Source organism: Panthera onca, chromosome E3, assembly GCF_046562875.1.
Source record: "Panthera onca isolate mPanOnc1 chromosome E3, mPanOnc1 haplotype 2, whole genome shotgun sequence".
In the NCBI taxonomy this organism is placed as follows: domain Eukaryota; kingdom Metazoa; phylum Chordata; class Mammalia; order Carnivora; family Felidae; genus Panthera; species Panthera onca.
Genome location: NC_138354.1, coordinates 308,553 through 324,189, shown reverse-complemented (window position 1 = coordinate 324,189; position 15,637 = coordinate 308,553). Strand labels below are relative to the sequence as shown.

The 15,637-nt window shown below is 60.5% G+C and overlaps 1 protein-coding gene across 1 annotated transcript in view; it reads right to left on the bottom strand.

Moving 5' to 3' along the window:
* FAM20C (FAM20C golgi associated secretory pathway kinase) overlaps window positions 1-12,697 on the bottom strand; it is a 47,341-nt gene extending 34,644 nt beyond the window's left edge. The window contains exons 1-2 of the mRNA XM_081791589.1: window positions 11,578-12,697; window positions 9,573-9,751 (exon numbers count right to left, since the gene is read on the bottom strand). Coding sequence (XP_081647715.1) covers window positions 9,573-9,751; window positions 11,578-12,185 — 787 coding nt within the window. The 5' untranslated portion in view covers window positions 12,186-12,697. The remainder of the gene's footprint in view (window positions 1-9,572; window positions 9,752-11,577) is intronic.
* Between the last annotated feature and the right edge of the window lie 2,940 nt (window positions 12,698-15,637).

The window sequence follows — 15,637 nt, the reverse complement described above, 5'->3', positions numbered from 1 at the left end:
TCTGTCACAGGAGGGAGTCAGGGCGCGGCTGAGCACATTTCCAGCCTGGAGCAAGCTTGTGCACCCGCCCATCCCAGCGGGTGGGAGGGAGGTGGCTTGGGCACCTGGCTGTGTGGCAGTTCTTTGCCAGCAGGGAGGGAGTGGTCGGCACAAGACAGTAGAACAGCCAGGAACCAGGTAGATACCGCCCCCCACTATGTAGTGGGGCCGGCTACATGGGTGGAGGGTGCAAGCCAGGGGAAGGAGGCCGAGGCAGCCACAGCAGATGATGGTGGTTTGTATGACAGAGGTGGGGAAAATGGAAAAATTAAAGAAATATCTGGGGGTCCAAGGAATCATTTAGTGGAGTAGGTGTGGGGTATGGAGATGAGAGAGGAACCTAGGATGACTCCTGGATTCCAGGGGGTCAGCGAATGGGTGGGGAAGAATGTGCATGGAAATGAAGATCAAGGCCAGGTGACTACAGGATAACTGAGGGGCACCATACTGGGGGTGAGCCATACTGAAGGGCGCCATACTGGAGGGCTCCATACTGGAGGGTGCCATACTGGAGGGGTGCTATACTGGGGGAGGGTGCCATACTGGAGGGGCACCAGACTGGATGCCGCCATACTGGAGGGGAGCTATACTGGAGGGTGACATCCTGGGGGGGCATACTGGAGGGCGCCATACTGGAGGGTGCCATAATGAGGGGGCATACTGGAGGGGTGCTATACTGGGGGGGCATACTGGAGGGGCACCATACTGGAGGGCACCATACTGGAGGGGTGCTATATTGGGGGGGCATACCGGAGGGCGCCATACTGGAGGGTGCCACACTGGAGGGCGCCATAATGGAGGGCACCATACTGGAGGGGAGCTATACTGGGGGGGGCATACTGGAGGGTGCCATACTGGAGGGGTGCCATACTGGAGGGCACCATACTGGAGGGGTGCTATATTGGGGGGCACACTGGAGGTTGCCATACTGGGGGGGCATACTGGAGGGTGCCATACTGGAGGTTACCATACTGGGGGGGGCATACTGGTGGGCGCCATACTGGAGGGGTGCTGTACTGGGGGTGGCATACTGGAGGGTGCCATACTGGGGGGTGGCATACTAGAGGGCACCATTCTGGAGGAGTGCCATACTGGGGGGGGGCATACTGGAGGGCTCCATACTGGAGGGCGCCATACTGGAGGGGTGCTGTACTGGGGGGGGCATACTGGAGGGTGCCATACTGGAGGGCAGCATTCTGGAGGGGTGCTATACTGGGGCAGGCATACTGGAGGGCGTCATACTGGAGGGCGCAATACTGGAGGGTGCCATACTGGGGGGGACATAGTGAAGGCCATCATACTGGAGGGTGGTATTGGGGAGGGCACACTGGAGGGCGCCATACTGGAGGTCTCCATACTGGAGGGGTGCTATACTGGAGGGCGCCATACTGGGGGGAGACATAGTGGAGGGCGCCATACTGGAGGGCACCATACTGGAGGGTGCCGTACTAGGGGGCGCATACTGGACGGTGCCATACTGGAGGGCGCCATACTGGGGGGAGACATAGTGGAGGGCGCCATACTGGAGGGCGTCATACTGGAGGGGTGCCATACTGGGGGGGGCATACTGGAGGGCGCGATACTGGAGGGTGCCATACTGGGGGGAGACATAGTGGAGGGCGTCATACTGGAGGGTGCCATACTGGAGGGGTGCTATACTGGAGGGTGCCATACTTTGGGGGGCATATTGGAGGGCGCCATACTGGGGGGAGACATAATGGAGGGCGCCATACTGGAGGGCGTCATACTGGAGGGGTGCTATACTGGAGGGATGCTATACTGGGGGGCTTTGGTGTGGAGGAGCCCTGAGGCTGGAGTCTGTGCCCAGCTCCCGATGGCCTGGCACCCTGGAAGGAGTCCTCATCCTCCCTACCGTTGGTTTGTGTTAGATGGCATTTAGATGCCTGCCCAGCCTCCGTCAAGGGGCTGTGGCCAGGGTCAAGTCAAATGAGGGAAATGTATTACTTGGCACAGCCAAGTCACATGCGGCACGGGGATGCCGGTCCTATTTACCTCCCAGGACTGCTGTCGCAATCAGGCGGGTAATGCTCGTGAAGCATCTAGAACTCCACGGGCACACAGCACATTCAAGACGGCTGACAGTCATGAGCGTGGAGAATGACCAGGAGCTTGAAGCTCTCTGAGCATCTTCCGTGGTCTCAGGGCCTCTGTGACGGCCGAGGCCCAGCCCGCCCCCCCCCCCCCCCCCCCCCCGGTTCCCAACCTGGCCACAGCCCGCTCCTTCCCGTGCAGAGTCCGAGGCCGGTCTTGGGGTCCAGGTGATGCTAGAGGCACAGTTCCCCCAGACCAGCCTGCGACGTGGGTCTGTGGCGATGCTCTTCCAACCGGCACCCTCCTCAGGAAAGCAAAGCCAGCAACGAATTCTACTTCACTCCAAAGCACCGGAAATAACCTCAAATGCCCAACCCGGGGGCAGACGCGCAACACAGGTCACCCCGTGTGAAGGAGCACTACGCAGCCTTCTTGCTGCCTCCAAGGCACTTCTGCGGACACAGCCCACGGCTTAGTATTTCCTTACTAAGCAAAGTGGCTTCTGAACACTTACGTTCGGTGAGCTGCCTCTTTGGAAGGTGTCTACCAAGTGCGTGGGAAAATCTGGATGCACAGATAAGCTTCAGTGGTGACCCCCCCAGAGTAGAGCCACAGATGATTTTAATTTCCTTCTTCCCTTATCTGTGCTTTCGAAATTTCTACAATGAACATTTATTACGTTTTTAATAACATGAACACAGAAGTGATTATTAAAAAAATTAGAGGCCCGATTAAGCCCCATTCGATGTCCCCATTTCCATGTAATAACTGGGGTCACTGGATTTAATTATTCCTTCCAGGGCCAATCAGCGACAGCACATCAGCTCTTTCCAGGACCCGTAGTCCTGGTTTTCTTGAATACCAAATTATTATGCAAATCTGGCCTGTTTAGTCATTCTTGTTCTGGAAGGCGACTCCCCATGCACTGTCGCCCCTTGTTTCCCACTGTGCTACGGGCTCCTCCCCACGGACAAGAGAATAACTAGAAATTAAAGTGCGTTAGAACCTCCCAGTGACTAAGGACTCCCTGCTGTGGACACCGCCCTTGTCTTGTCTGGGGACGTGTGCCTTCCCGTCTGGGTGCACCGTCCCGTCTGCCGAGCTGGGGTTGCCAGCCGGAAGACACTTGGACTCCTGCTCGAAAGTCAAGTGTGGTCTCCCTGCCAAAACCCACAGGCAAACGGCCTTAAGCCATGGTGAAGGTCACGTGTGCACCTGGGGTGGGAGAGAGGCGGACACCCCCAAACGCCTGTGCTCGGAAGTGGGTGGCCTCACTCTGCTGCTGCAGGATGGACCCGGGGACCTGGGGGGCTGAGGGCCCAGGTGGCAGAGCCCAGAGGCCGACCAGGCCTCAAGAGGCAGGGTGTCAGTGTGGGGTTTCTTCCTGAAGGCAGACTTGAGGGATGTGGCCCAGTGCAGGGTTGCGAGGTGCCACAGAGGCAGAGGCAAACTCGGGGAGAGGCCCAGGTGTGCGGCAAGAGCCCCGCGTGGACGTGCCCTCACCTGGCTGGGTCTCCACGTTTCCCAGGGGACGGGGGCCCATCCAAACCTGGCCAGCCTTAATCCCAGGAGGCGACCCCACTGAGCGGTTGTGACAGGTGAGGCCAGGCTAAGGCCAGGGTCGTCACGGCACCTGCCCAGATGCCACCTCCTCTCCATCTCCGTGTCCCCTCCCAAACCTGGGCCCCACCGTTATCTGGTCACTAACACACGAGGGGCACCTGACCGGTGTCTGGCCTAGTTCCTTCTACCCCACCGACGTCGCCTCTCCCCTATGCTCTCTCCTCCCTCACCGGCTTCCTGCAGGTGACTGCCCCATTCAGACCACGGATGTCAGCTCTGTCTCTCCTGCTGTCGCTTGGGAACCGTACCCTCCAGTATGCGTTCACAGTACGGGGTAGGTTAGCACTGAGCAGCGATCATTAGCACACATGCATCAGTCAGCACACGTGTCAATATGTGTGAACAGCACACCCTAGACTTTATTACCTAACATTTGCGGACGCTGTAATTCCGTGACCACGAAGACGCTTGGACAGTCTGGGGTTTTGCTCACTGTCTTTCCCCAGAACACAGCTCTCCCCAGAAGAACCATAACAGGCTTTACATTTCTTGGGATCCCCCCAAGGAAGGATGGGGTCGGGCCAAGGACCAAGAGCCTCCGTGGGAGGAGAGAGACAGCCCTGAAGGGAAAAGGGGTGCCGTCCCGGCCAGGGACCCCAGCACCGCCACACCAGTCGGCTGGGGGGGGGCTCTGATGTTACTGCCTTTGGCCTCTGTCACCTCGTCTGGGAAGTGGGACCCATGTCTGTCCTTAGGGATTGCGGTCAGGCAGGTGGTCCGGATATTTTCACAGCCACTGCCTGTTTTAAGGGTCAGAGGAAGCAAAGGCCTCGCCATGGACAGCTCAGATTTGAAGACTGTGGTGCCAGGAGCACCTAAGTCACCACTGCTTCCCTGCCCACCCCACGCACCTCACCCCCTGGCGGGAGTGGGATCTGACCCGTGTTCCAGACCCCTGGGTGCCATGCAGAGCCCCGTGTACTGCCTTTGGGCGTGGAGGGACGTGGACCCTCGGAGAGCAGTGGGGGGCGCGTCCGCTTGGCCGTCACTGGTGGGTACCCTGGTGCTGGCATCGAGGGGGCTGCTCGGAGCGAGGGATTGGAGGCGGCCACAAGGGCCTGGGTCCTCCCGTCCCACTTGCCGTGAAGCCTTGGCAGGCCTCCACCAAACTTCCGTGCCTCACAGGCACCCGCAGGATGTTTGAGCTGTAGCTGCCCCCAGCCTAGACTGCCATGCACACCATGCTCTTTAAGACTGCTCACTTTTATTTTGATAATTAAATGTACTTCAGAGAGAAAGTCCAGCACAGCCCCAGCTGGAACCCAGCACCCTCCCTGCAATGGGAAGGGACACAATAGAATACATGGCTGTGGGATTCCGGGGCCCCAGCTGTTGTCTCTGCTCAAGAAGGAGAAAGCAGGTACCCACTTGGTGGGCTTTGTTCTTGATCTCAGACCAGATGGCTGGAAGGGAAACCGAGGGGGGGGGGGGGGGGCGGGGCTCAGCTGTATCACCTTCTCTGGCGTGCTGCCTGCCATCGTCCTCTGGGTTGGCTGTGTCCTTCCTCCCTGATGACCTACGGTGCCTCCCGCGGATTGAGCCTTGTCACTGGTCAGTTTACAGGTTGGAGAGCCAGCATCTGGGGTCTGGGCCCCGAGTGGCCCCCAGGGCGGGAGGGGGACTGTGGCCTCTCTGGGGCTGGAACTGCCTTCCTGAGGAGCTGGCCTCCGACCAATTAGGGCGGCCCCCAGGGGCCCCCAGGGCGGCTGCCCACCCTGGCCGTCCCAGCCACAGCCTTTGTTCTTGGAAGCTCGCTGGCCAATTAGTCCCGACCCAGCTAGATCAATTAGCGCCCAAAACTTCGGTCTAAGGGAGCAGCTCTTTGTTCAGGGACCGACCACGGTCGTGTCCCGACCTGGATGGAGTATGGGTGGCGTCTTTCAGCTGGAGGCTGCCTGAATCCTCTCATGCTAGTGTGACTTCTTTTCCTTATTAAGCAATTCCAAGTACAGAGCGGTTAATTGTGTCATTTATTCTTTGCATCCATAATTGTGCACGATAGCGATTTAATTATCACTGGCCCGAGCCGAAGGCGCTGCATGCCTGATTTCAAGCTGAATAGAGGTAGATAACGTCCCAAGCCTCTTTAAAGGCAGCGAACGGCTGTTACCAAGCAGCCAGGAGCCCGGCTATAAATAAATCTCTGTCGGCCACAGCAGCTGTACCGAAGGCCACACGTGCTTCAAAGTGGATCGAGCGGTTCCGAACGGGGGCGATTTAATGCAACCGTTCCGAGGGGAAGCTCTGGGAAGCCTGCAGAAACAATGTTTCCGGGCTCGCGTTTGGTAGCGGGATGCACAACTTGAAGGTGAAAGGGACAGAGCTCTGAGCAGGGATGCGCGAGACCTGCCTCGTGGGGGCGGTTCCCGGTTTGCAGAAGGCGCTTTGGAAGTGGGTTGGATCTCCAGCTCTTTAGATTTAGACTCGCCTGTACGCCACGAGTGTGGGTCAGTGTGATTTCTACGTCTTTCTCCCATTTCGTGTTCAGGAGGGTGGCATTGCTGAACCTTGGCCCTGAGGCAGGCTTGGGCTCCAGGAAAGGGGCTGCCATCCAGGGTCCCCCACGAGACCTTCAAAGGCTGTGCCCAACCCCGGGTCACAGCAGTGACAGGCACAGAGGCCTCCAGCAGCAGACAGCTCCTACCCAGGGCCTGCATTTACAGACCTGCCCGGCTGGCTCTCCTAAGCCAAGGGCCCCGCCAGGGGCTAAGGCCTCAAGCAGCTGGGCTTTTAAGCAGAACATCCAACTGGATGTGGGAGCACACACCGCCCAGGAAGCCTGCATCTTTGACGGACTCCTGCAGCCCGGAGCAGGGCCAGCCCTTCTCCTCCCGCTGCCTGTGGACCAGAGCCTTTTCACAAGTGTGAGCTCACCTGGGGGCTCACTGAGGCAGCAGGGAGTGCGGGGCCAAGGGTCGGCCGAGGCCTTCCCCTGGCCTGTCCAGCTCGCGCTGCTCTGGGCAAGCAAGGAGGCTCTGGTCTGCCCTGGAACGCTGCCCCAACACACACCTGCCTGCAGAGACGCTCCCTAGCCTCTATTTCCACCTCTTTCTCTCACTCGCTCATCGAAGCCTCTCAGCAGCCCTGTGATACGGGTTTCGTAGGGCCACGCCGTTCATCAAAATCTCGGAAGACAGAAGCGCTCCAGGGTTTCAAACATCTCAGCTGACAGAAGGTGCAAATAACGTGTCCCTCCCACACATTAGGTCGCGGCCCCGATAGGTCTGGGCAGAACCCCGTAATTAAACATACTCTTACTGCCTCAGAGGAACATGTGAATATTTACTCCAAGGGAGAGAAAAAAGGTTCATAAATAGCCTTGTGAATTAAGGTTTTGCCTCCATATAAGTTCAGGTTGGGTCAGGTTTTGCTGTTGAACGAGTTACACTTGGATTTCAGATTTGCAAGTGGAGATTATAGGGTCTAGGTCATAACCATCTTTATGTTCCGCGTGAGAACCCAAAGTACCTGAGATTAATCTGCCAACCCAGACTCACACCAGGCACCAGGGGCATCAGTCAGACTCCCAGCACCGACTGGGTCCCGCACAGTGACTGGGAAAGACCAGCGAGGCCAGAGCAGTCTAGGAGTGAGTGGGATCAGCACAGACAGCCCATCAGGAATCACTCCCCCTTCACACCACCAGGCCTGGGCCAAGCAGGACCCTGGGATGAGATCCCCAGCCCCTGGCTCAGTCCACCGTGGTCAGGAAACTTGGGCACCCCTGCCCAGGGGCAGGCCAAAAGTGGGTGGGAGGTGCCTCAAGTCCAGACCCCTGGGGGGGCAGAGAGAGCAGGGTGCCTGTGTTCTCCCTGAGCTGCCGGGCCCTGTTCTCTGCATCGCGCGGGTGTCCGAGGAGAGCCGGAGGCCGTCTGTTCCCTGAAGGACATGGTGAGCCTGGCCAGCCTCTGGAATCCCAGCAGCCCTTCCTGCACCCCAGACCCCGCATTGAGAGTGGTGACCCTGCAGACTCACAGACGTCATCTTATTAGAACAAATGCAGTGTACCTGAGCGGGCACAAGCCCATTGGACAGATGGGGAAACTGAGGCAGAGAGGGGCACCACGGACAGCAGCAGAGCAGGCTCTTTTAATACTGTATTGTCTAAAACCATTTCTAATTTTAAATTTTAAATTTTTTAATTTTAAATTTTAAAATGTTATTCTTTCCCTGGAAAGCCCAGCCCTCCCTGCCCCCTTCTATGACAACTGCAAACACTTCATCTAAGCCCCAGATCAGATGTCTTTTCTCACAGAAGGTCCTCCGTACCCCTCCTTCCAGATGAAGGTCATCTCCTTTCTAAACCCTCCTCCTAGATTTTGTGCAAACAGCGTTCAAAGCATTTGTCTTCCTCAGTGTGTCCGTTTCCTGGACTCCCTGGGCCTCTTGGGTCATCCACGGCGGAATCTTGTTGAGGTTCATTCACCCTCAAACCGCTACGCAGAACGGGGCCTGGAGGTCAGCAGGTGCCCGAGAAACTCTGCTCAATGGGTGAGGAGTGAGTTGGTCGATGCCCGGGATATGTCTTTAATGGCCTCGTCTACTCTCAAGAGTGAAGGGGGCACCCGGCTGTGGCTGTCTGGGCACAGTTCCTGTCATGCACACAGCCTGCTTCCCAGCACCGCCTAAAGCCCCCGACACCTGCAAGAGGCAGAAGGGAGGCTGGGCTTTCCACGGGGAGAGCCGGGGACAGGGCTGCGGTCTGGGGAGGTGCTCAGACCCCTCCTGCATAGCCAGCTAAGAGAGGAAAACGCCAGCTTGTTCTTGCCAGCTCTCCTTCACGCGGGTGAGCAGTCCTGGCATGTGGCAGGTGCCCAGCAGACAGCTCGGCACCGGCCAGAGAGAGCCGGAAACAGCCCCTAAAAGCCCCCCGCAGAACCCACTTGCCAGCCTCACTCCCCTGGTCAGCAACTGGACAGAGCCCCAGGGCACTGGGGCCCTTTCAGCACCGTGGCTCCTCGGGAAAACGCCAGGAAGACTGTGTCAGAGAACTGTCCGTCTGTTCCACAGCACAGGGTGGGGACCTACACTCATGTCACCCCCCGACTGGCCTACCTCCACCCCTTCCCGGCTGTGTGTACTGAGGCCAGCTCCTGGCAGAACCCCCAGAACTATTCTTTCCACCCCAGGGCCTCAGCCCATCCCTCTCGCCACTGAGCCACCACCACCGGTGACTAGTGGGGACCTTCACAAACGATTGCTTTCAGGCCTGAGAACAAGGGCACCAAACCTCCGTACTCAGAAACTGCCCCTGACACATTTGCCTGAAATCAGTAACTGGATGCCCCTTTTCGTCCGAGTCAGCAGATCCCAAAGTACTCAGAGATGTTGCCTCTGAATTACTAAGTGCTCGGGCCTCCACCCCAGACAGTCGAGCCCTGGTCACTCCTCGCGCACAGGAGATGACAGGAGCACCTGGCAGAGCTCTGATGCAGAGCTGCTCCCGAACCACACGCCTGTGAGTTCTGCATGTGTCCCCCTGCTGTGCTGAGGGAGGGGCCGCAGCCACCAGGGGCGTGTGTCCCCTCTTTACCCCTGGAGGGGAGACCTGCGTTCTGGGAGGTGCTCCTCCGGGGGACCTCCTCAAGGGGGTCAGCGGAACGCAACAGCAAGGCTCTGAGGCCCCTCTGTCTCCCTCGCCAGCCTTGTCACAGTGGGCAGCAGCCCCTGGCCCGCTGACGGCATCGGAAGCATCGCTCCCCTCCCAGAAGGTGCCGCATAAATCATCCCAGGAAGTGATGCTCCGGCAAGAAGCCGAGGAGCGATAGCTCCCCCCCCACCCCCACCCCGTCTCCTGCGGAGGAAGGCAGCCCTTGCCTTCTGCAGGTGCCTGTCTGCAGCCCCAGACCTGCACCTACCAACACTGGTGATCTTCTGAGCGCTGAGGTCATGCAGCAGGGCTTCGATGGCGGGGTTATGTCTGGAGTAGAGCTCGTACCGGTTAATGCCGATGTGGAACTTTAGCCAGTTGGGGTAGGAGTCCACTGCTGCCTCCCCGGTGGGCAAGAACTCTTCGTTCTCCGTGCCTTCGCGCGGCCTGCAGAAAATTAAGGTGACGGGAGTCAGCAGGGAAGGAACGGAGTGCTGAGGCCCGGATGGATAAGGAGGAGCTGGTGCCCACACCTAGGTTTTCACTTTGGGTCCAAACCGATGCAGACGTACTCAAAGGGGCCTCTGCTCAGACAGGACCCTGCGGACGTCGGCACTTTTTCTGCGGCTACTGTTCTCGTCACTAATGACATAGCTAAAGGCCGTAATTCCTACTTGCGCTCGGGAGACACCCAGACAGCTGTAACTACATCAGGACCAAGTCCAGAACATCAGCGCGAGGCCCTGCCTCGTCTGTCCTGAGGTCACCCAAGCAGCCCAACAAGCCTGATGTCAGCTTGGGGGGTGAGAGGCCACCAGCTCTTCCTGGGGGCAGACCAGCGAGCCGTCTCTGACCGCGCACTATGCGCACACGCAGACACGCCCCGCCTGTCAGAGACCTTCCCTGGGCACTCTCTTTTGGTTCCAACAACCGGGGGCAGAGATGATGCGCGAAGCTAAACTCGATTTTAACGAGAGCAGTCTTGGGTGGGGAGCGAGGAAAGAAGCAGGCACTCACTCCCGCTGAGGCCCAAAGTGGCACATCCTCCGACATCTCCGGAGCCCGGGGGCCAGTCTGGGGGAGCACAGAGACTCCTGCTGGACCGGAGGGAAATGGAGCTCCAACTCGCCCACAAATAGGGCCCTTCCGGCCCCAAGTCCTGTCCCGCAGGGGCCGCATCACTGACCATCGGCCCTGGGCTCTGTCTCTCCTGTGAAGAGCTCCAGGTCTGGGCCACTGCTCTGATTCTCAAGTTTGTGAGCATTTCCTTGAACCTGGCCAGCAGTCAAAGCTCAAAGGCCACTGAACACCTTGGTGTATTTAGACAGAAAAGCCCGGGCCTGGTCAAGTTTCAGGGTAGAAAGGATTTTTATGAGATGTTTTGGAGACCTGGCCTTTTCCCTGCGTTGCTCAGGTAACCTCTTGCAGGTAGCTATTTACTCCGGCCTGGCTGCTAGTTAATATTTCACTTCTCTGGGTTCCGCATCTGCTTATTCTGCTCCGTGTGGCTGAGGAGGGCCTGGGGGGGAAGGGCTTACACCAGGACAGTTTAAAGAAGTGCTCCTGGGATATGCTTCTCACCTTTTATGAAGCTGTCACCCAACGCAGCTGGCACCATTCCAAGGGAGCCTGCTGTCTGCACCCTGGCTGGGAGAGCCCTTTTGTTCTGCCTCATTGGGGCCAGCACGCCCCTCTGCTAATTTTGTTCTCGGCCACTGGCTTACAGGGCTCGTTAGGCTTCTGCAGACCTTCCTGATGTGTCCACTAGAGAAACGTCGCCGAGTGTCTGGAAGGCCCGACAGCCGGCAGCTCCCCCGGGAGAGGTTAGGGGCAGTGGCTCCTCTCATTCATGCCCTTGCCAGCCCGTGCCTGCATTGCCCCACTGGGCTTCCGGAGCCAGAGACCAGGAGCTTGTAGGCCAGCATGGCTCTCCTATGAAGGCAGCACTGACCCTCCCTTGGCTCCACAGGGAACAGTCCCCAAACCACCCAGCAGCCCTTCTCAAGGAGGCAGTCATTCTGGAGACAAAGGCAGTGCCCTGAGCAAGAGACAGCATGCTGCCCCACCCCACAAAGCTCCCCTGGGTGGGGCATTGCTTGGCCGTGAGGGTCCATACCCTCCCAGGGTTCCTGAGCCTCTGGCCTCTTTACACAATGCCTGGGATGTGCAAGGCCCTTTCCTGGGAAGGGAGCACAGGCTGAAGGCCCGGTGGAGGGGTCGGGGCCTGCCTGCACCTCTCCGCCCCCCCCCCCCCTCCGTGAAGCCTCACTCACCAGTCAGGGTTCTCAGCTGCCGCCTTGGGATTGAACCTGATGTCGCTGTTCACATTGAAGAGCACGTCGTCCTCCGTTAGCGGTGGAACAGCCATCCGGTAGAGTGGGTGTTCAAACAGCCTAGCCAGGAGGGAGCCGTCCCCGCTCGGGCCAGGGGGCGGCACCGACCGGCGGGGTCCGGGGTCTCGGAGCAGCGGTCGGTGCGCGGGGTCTCGGGCGCGGGGGCCGCCGGCCTCCTGCCCCTGCGAGGCTCCTTCGGCCGGCTCGGCGGCAGCCGGCAGCTTCTCCAGCGAGTGGGACGTGAGGTTGGAGGAGGGGTCGGAGCTGAAGTCCTGCAGGATGCGCAGCGTGTGTTTGTTGGGCCAGCCCGCGTCGCCGGCCGCGGAGGCGGCGGCCGGGGGCTCCCCGGGGCGGCCCCGCGCCTTCGCCCAGCCGGGCGCCGCCGCCTCGGCCGCGGGTTGCGCGCACGAGCAGCCGGGCTCCCCCGGCGGCCGCACGGCGCGCTGCTCCAGCTTGGGCAGCAAGTCCAACACGATGTGCAGAGCGCAGGCCACCAGGAACACCATGAGGATCAGCACGCGGAACCTGCGAACCAGGATCATCTTCATGGCCGCGCGGCCTGGGGCTCCGGGCGCCCTCCGGGAGCGCGCCCCGCCCGGGCCCCGGCTGGTCCTGGCCTGGCCCGACCCAAGTGCCGCGGCGCGGCTCAGCGTCCACCGGGCGTCGGGCGGCTACCAGCTCGGGGGCTGCCCCCGGGCCCGCACCACGTGGAGGGCGCCCGCCGCCAGAGCGCCCGCTGGCCCGGCCATCTCGGGGCCGTCCCCTGTCGCCTCTCTGGAGCGGCCGCGCCCGGCGGCCCTCGTCCGCGGAGCTGGGGGCGCAGCGGGGTGAGGCCCCGGGCACGCAGCGGCGGGCGTGGGGTCTCCGCGCTCATCCGGCGCGCAGGAGCCCGACGCCACGGCCCATGTAGGCCAGGGTGCGGCTGCCCGGGGGTGCGGCGCGCCACCGCCTCCCCCCAACCCCTCAGCGGGTCCGTGGGCCGCGCTAGGCGCCGGGCGGGCCAGACGGAGAAGGGGCGGCTCCTGAGGGCAGGGCCCCGGAGGCGGGGACCTGAGGCCGAGAGGGGGGGGTGGGGGTGGGGGGGGGGGAACTGGGAGGGGCCGGGCACCGGGTTGGGGGGCGCACGGAGCGGCAAGGGAGGTCCCCGGGCAGGTGCAGCGCCCGCGCGGCCGAGCCTCTCGGCGCCCCGCGCCCGGGCCGGCAGATATCCGAGAGCCCGGAGCCGCCCCCCGCGTCAGCGCCCGCAGATTGGCGGAGACGCGGCCCCACGAGTCACCGCCAGGCCGAGCCGACTCCGCTCCCTTTTTCCTTTCTCCTCCCCTCGGCCGCGCCCCGCGCTGCCGCTGCAGCTCCGGGCCCGCTAAGGAGAGGGCGCCTTCTTCCCGCGGTTGCCGAGAGAGGCCCGGGGGGCCCCGGGGGGTGCGCTGTCGCCGGGGGTGGGGGGGGGGCGGGGAGGGACCCTCAGGCCAGACTGTGGCTCCCCGGGACCTCCGCCCGCCCGGGGCGGCCGCCGCCAGCTGCAGCCTCCCGGCTCCTCCCCAGATGAGCGGAGGGCCGCAGCCCCGGCCAAGTCCCTCCCCGGAGCCGCTGGGCGTCTGCGCCGCCGGATGAGCTCCCTGCCGGGCGGCGACCTTGTGCCCCCCTCCCCGCCCCCGCCTCGGACGAGAGGAGAGGAGGGGAGCTCGGTATTTGGCCCCAAAAGCAAATCTGGGGCGGGGGTTGGGGGTGACAGAGGAGGGGGGAGGCTCCTGCACCCGGCTGAGGCCCCATCCCACCCCAAGGGGACACGCCTGCGCCTTACTTAACTCTGGTGGCGCCGGGGCCCTCCCCGCCTAAGATTTGCTTGGCACTGGGAGGTACCTGGTGTTTGCAGAGGCCGCACCTCCCTCACTCGCCTGTGTGTGTGTGTCATTTGCTTCACAAGATGCATAAAATCAGCCACCCATACCCAGACGTGGCCCTTCTACATGACCTCTTCTGGGCCCACACAGCCTCTGGGCCCCCAGCCCCCAGTAGGGAATATTAATGTGAATGTCAGTCCAAAGTCCTGGTGAGAAGGGTAATGACCTGGCTGGGGAAGGCGGTCCAAACACATCCACCATCAAGCAAACAGGCGAGCGCTCAAGGCACCGCACATTCTCAGCCTCTCCGGCAGCAGAGAGAAGGGAAGCAGTCTGTGGTGGGGCGCTTAGGAGGGAGCCCTTGCCTTCCCCTCCACTTGCTGTGCTGCCTGGACATCTCACTGCCCTCTCTGGACTTCAGTGTTCTCTTCCGTGCATTCAGGAAGAGACTCGTCATTGAATCTCTGTGTCTGGCCCAGTGCCGAGCATGTAGTAGGCGCCCACTAGATACTTGAGGAGGGAGAGGAGTCTCAGCCCAAGTGATCAGTGCAGTAAGGGTTTCGGAGGCCATTTGAAGTAAGTGAAAGGCTGCTCAGCCCTTCTGGAGCTGGAGGCTAGAGGGGACTAGGTGTGAAGGTGGGTCTGACCTGGAGCCGGAGCTCCCCCTCCATTCTACACCAACGGCACCATTTGTGTGCAGCAAAGGGAACTTTGGGCGAGGTTACCTAGAGAGAGGCCTAGGAGGTGGCCTAGGAGATGATGTCCGAACGGAGAGTGGTGAGCAGCCCCCGCCCCGGGGAGCAGGACCTTGAGCCCCACAATGTCTCCCTAGACCGTGGGGTTCTGCAGCCTCTGTCCCCCCCCCCCCGCCCTCCCCCGGCCAGTGTCCTCAGGGTGGCCGTGGGGCGGCTTGCCCCCAGGAACCATAGACATCGTGTAGGGGGCCTCACGTCCCACCCCCGCTGGCCTCTCTTGGGAGCTGAGGTGTTATTTGGACTCGTGTTCACCACTCGATGGCTCCCTTGTAGAGTTCGTGGTTCATCTCAGCTACCACCTTGAGGAAGTATTGTCTCACTGCCCACATGGTTTCGAAGTATCCCCACCCCCATTCCCTCAATGTCCCACCACTCTGTTTCCCTAACAACAGCCGTCACTATCTGAAGGCAACTCTTCTGTTCCGGTTTATGCCTCGTCTCCCCCCAAATGCACATGCTCCGCTAAGTGAGAGCCTCCCATGATGCCTCGCTCACAGCTCTGTGCTGGTGCTGAGCGGGTGCCCAGAGCAGACCACAAGCCACCGTCCAACTTGGGTTAGGTGTCAGCGGGCAAAGGTGCACACGTGAAATGGCCTTTGAAAACAGAGCCCGCACCACAGGGGACATAGCATGAAAACCCTTGGCCAGATGTTTCTGCCTGGTTCCTTGTACTTTGCTCTGGGGAGTAATTGCATGCGGTCCAGTTGATTTCATCCATGGAAATCACAAAAAGCAAACACACACATTCACACCCACAGAGGCACATCCAGTGACACACACACACACACACACACACACACACACACACACACACACGTTTGCAGACACACATGCACGTGGGGCCGGAAGCTCCCTTAGGCTTCTGTCTTATTGTCCCTGAGCAGATGCCAGGTGGGCCAGGCTGGGCTGCTCCGGGAAGGGCCCCAGGAGCCGCACATGAGGCCTTGTCAGAGACCAGGGAAAGATTTGGGGGACTTTTTTCTCCCAAAGGCTGGAGCTCCCATGAGCCAATGTAGAATATGTCTGGTGGTAACAAGAATGACATAGAAAAATAAAGTTGGTGCAGCAGAGAGGAGATTGGACATTCTGGGTGAGGTGAGGGCTATTTATACAGAGTGGCCAGGGAAGACCCCCCAAAAAGTGACATTTGACGAGAAATGTGCCTGTGCGGTAATTAGCAACTTGGAAGTCTGTGGGAGTGGTGTTTGGGCAGGGCACCGAAAGTGCCAAGGCCCTGGGGTAGGAGTGCATCTGGCATGTTCTTCAAGGTTGGAACTGAGTGAGAGGGAGACAGTGGGCCAGGGTGGCCATGTCAGGCCGGCATCCAGCAGAGGCTTAGGGACAAAGAGGGACATGCGACCTCAGGACCGGAAAAGGCCGGCTGGGGGCTGCGCCAGCACAGCA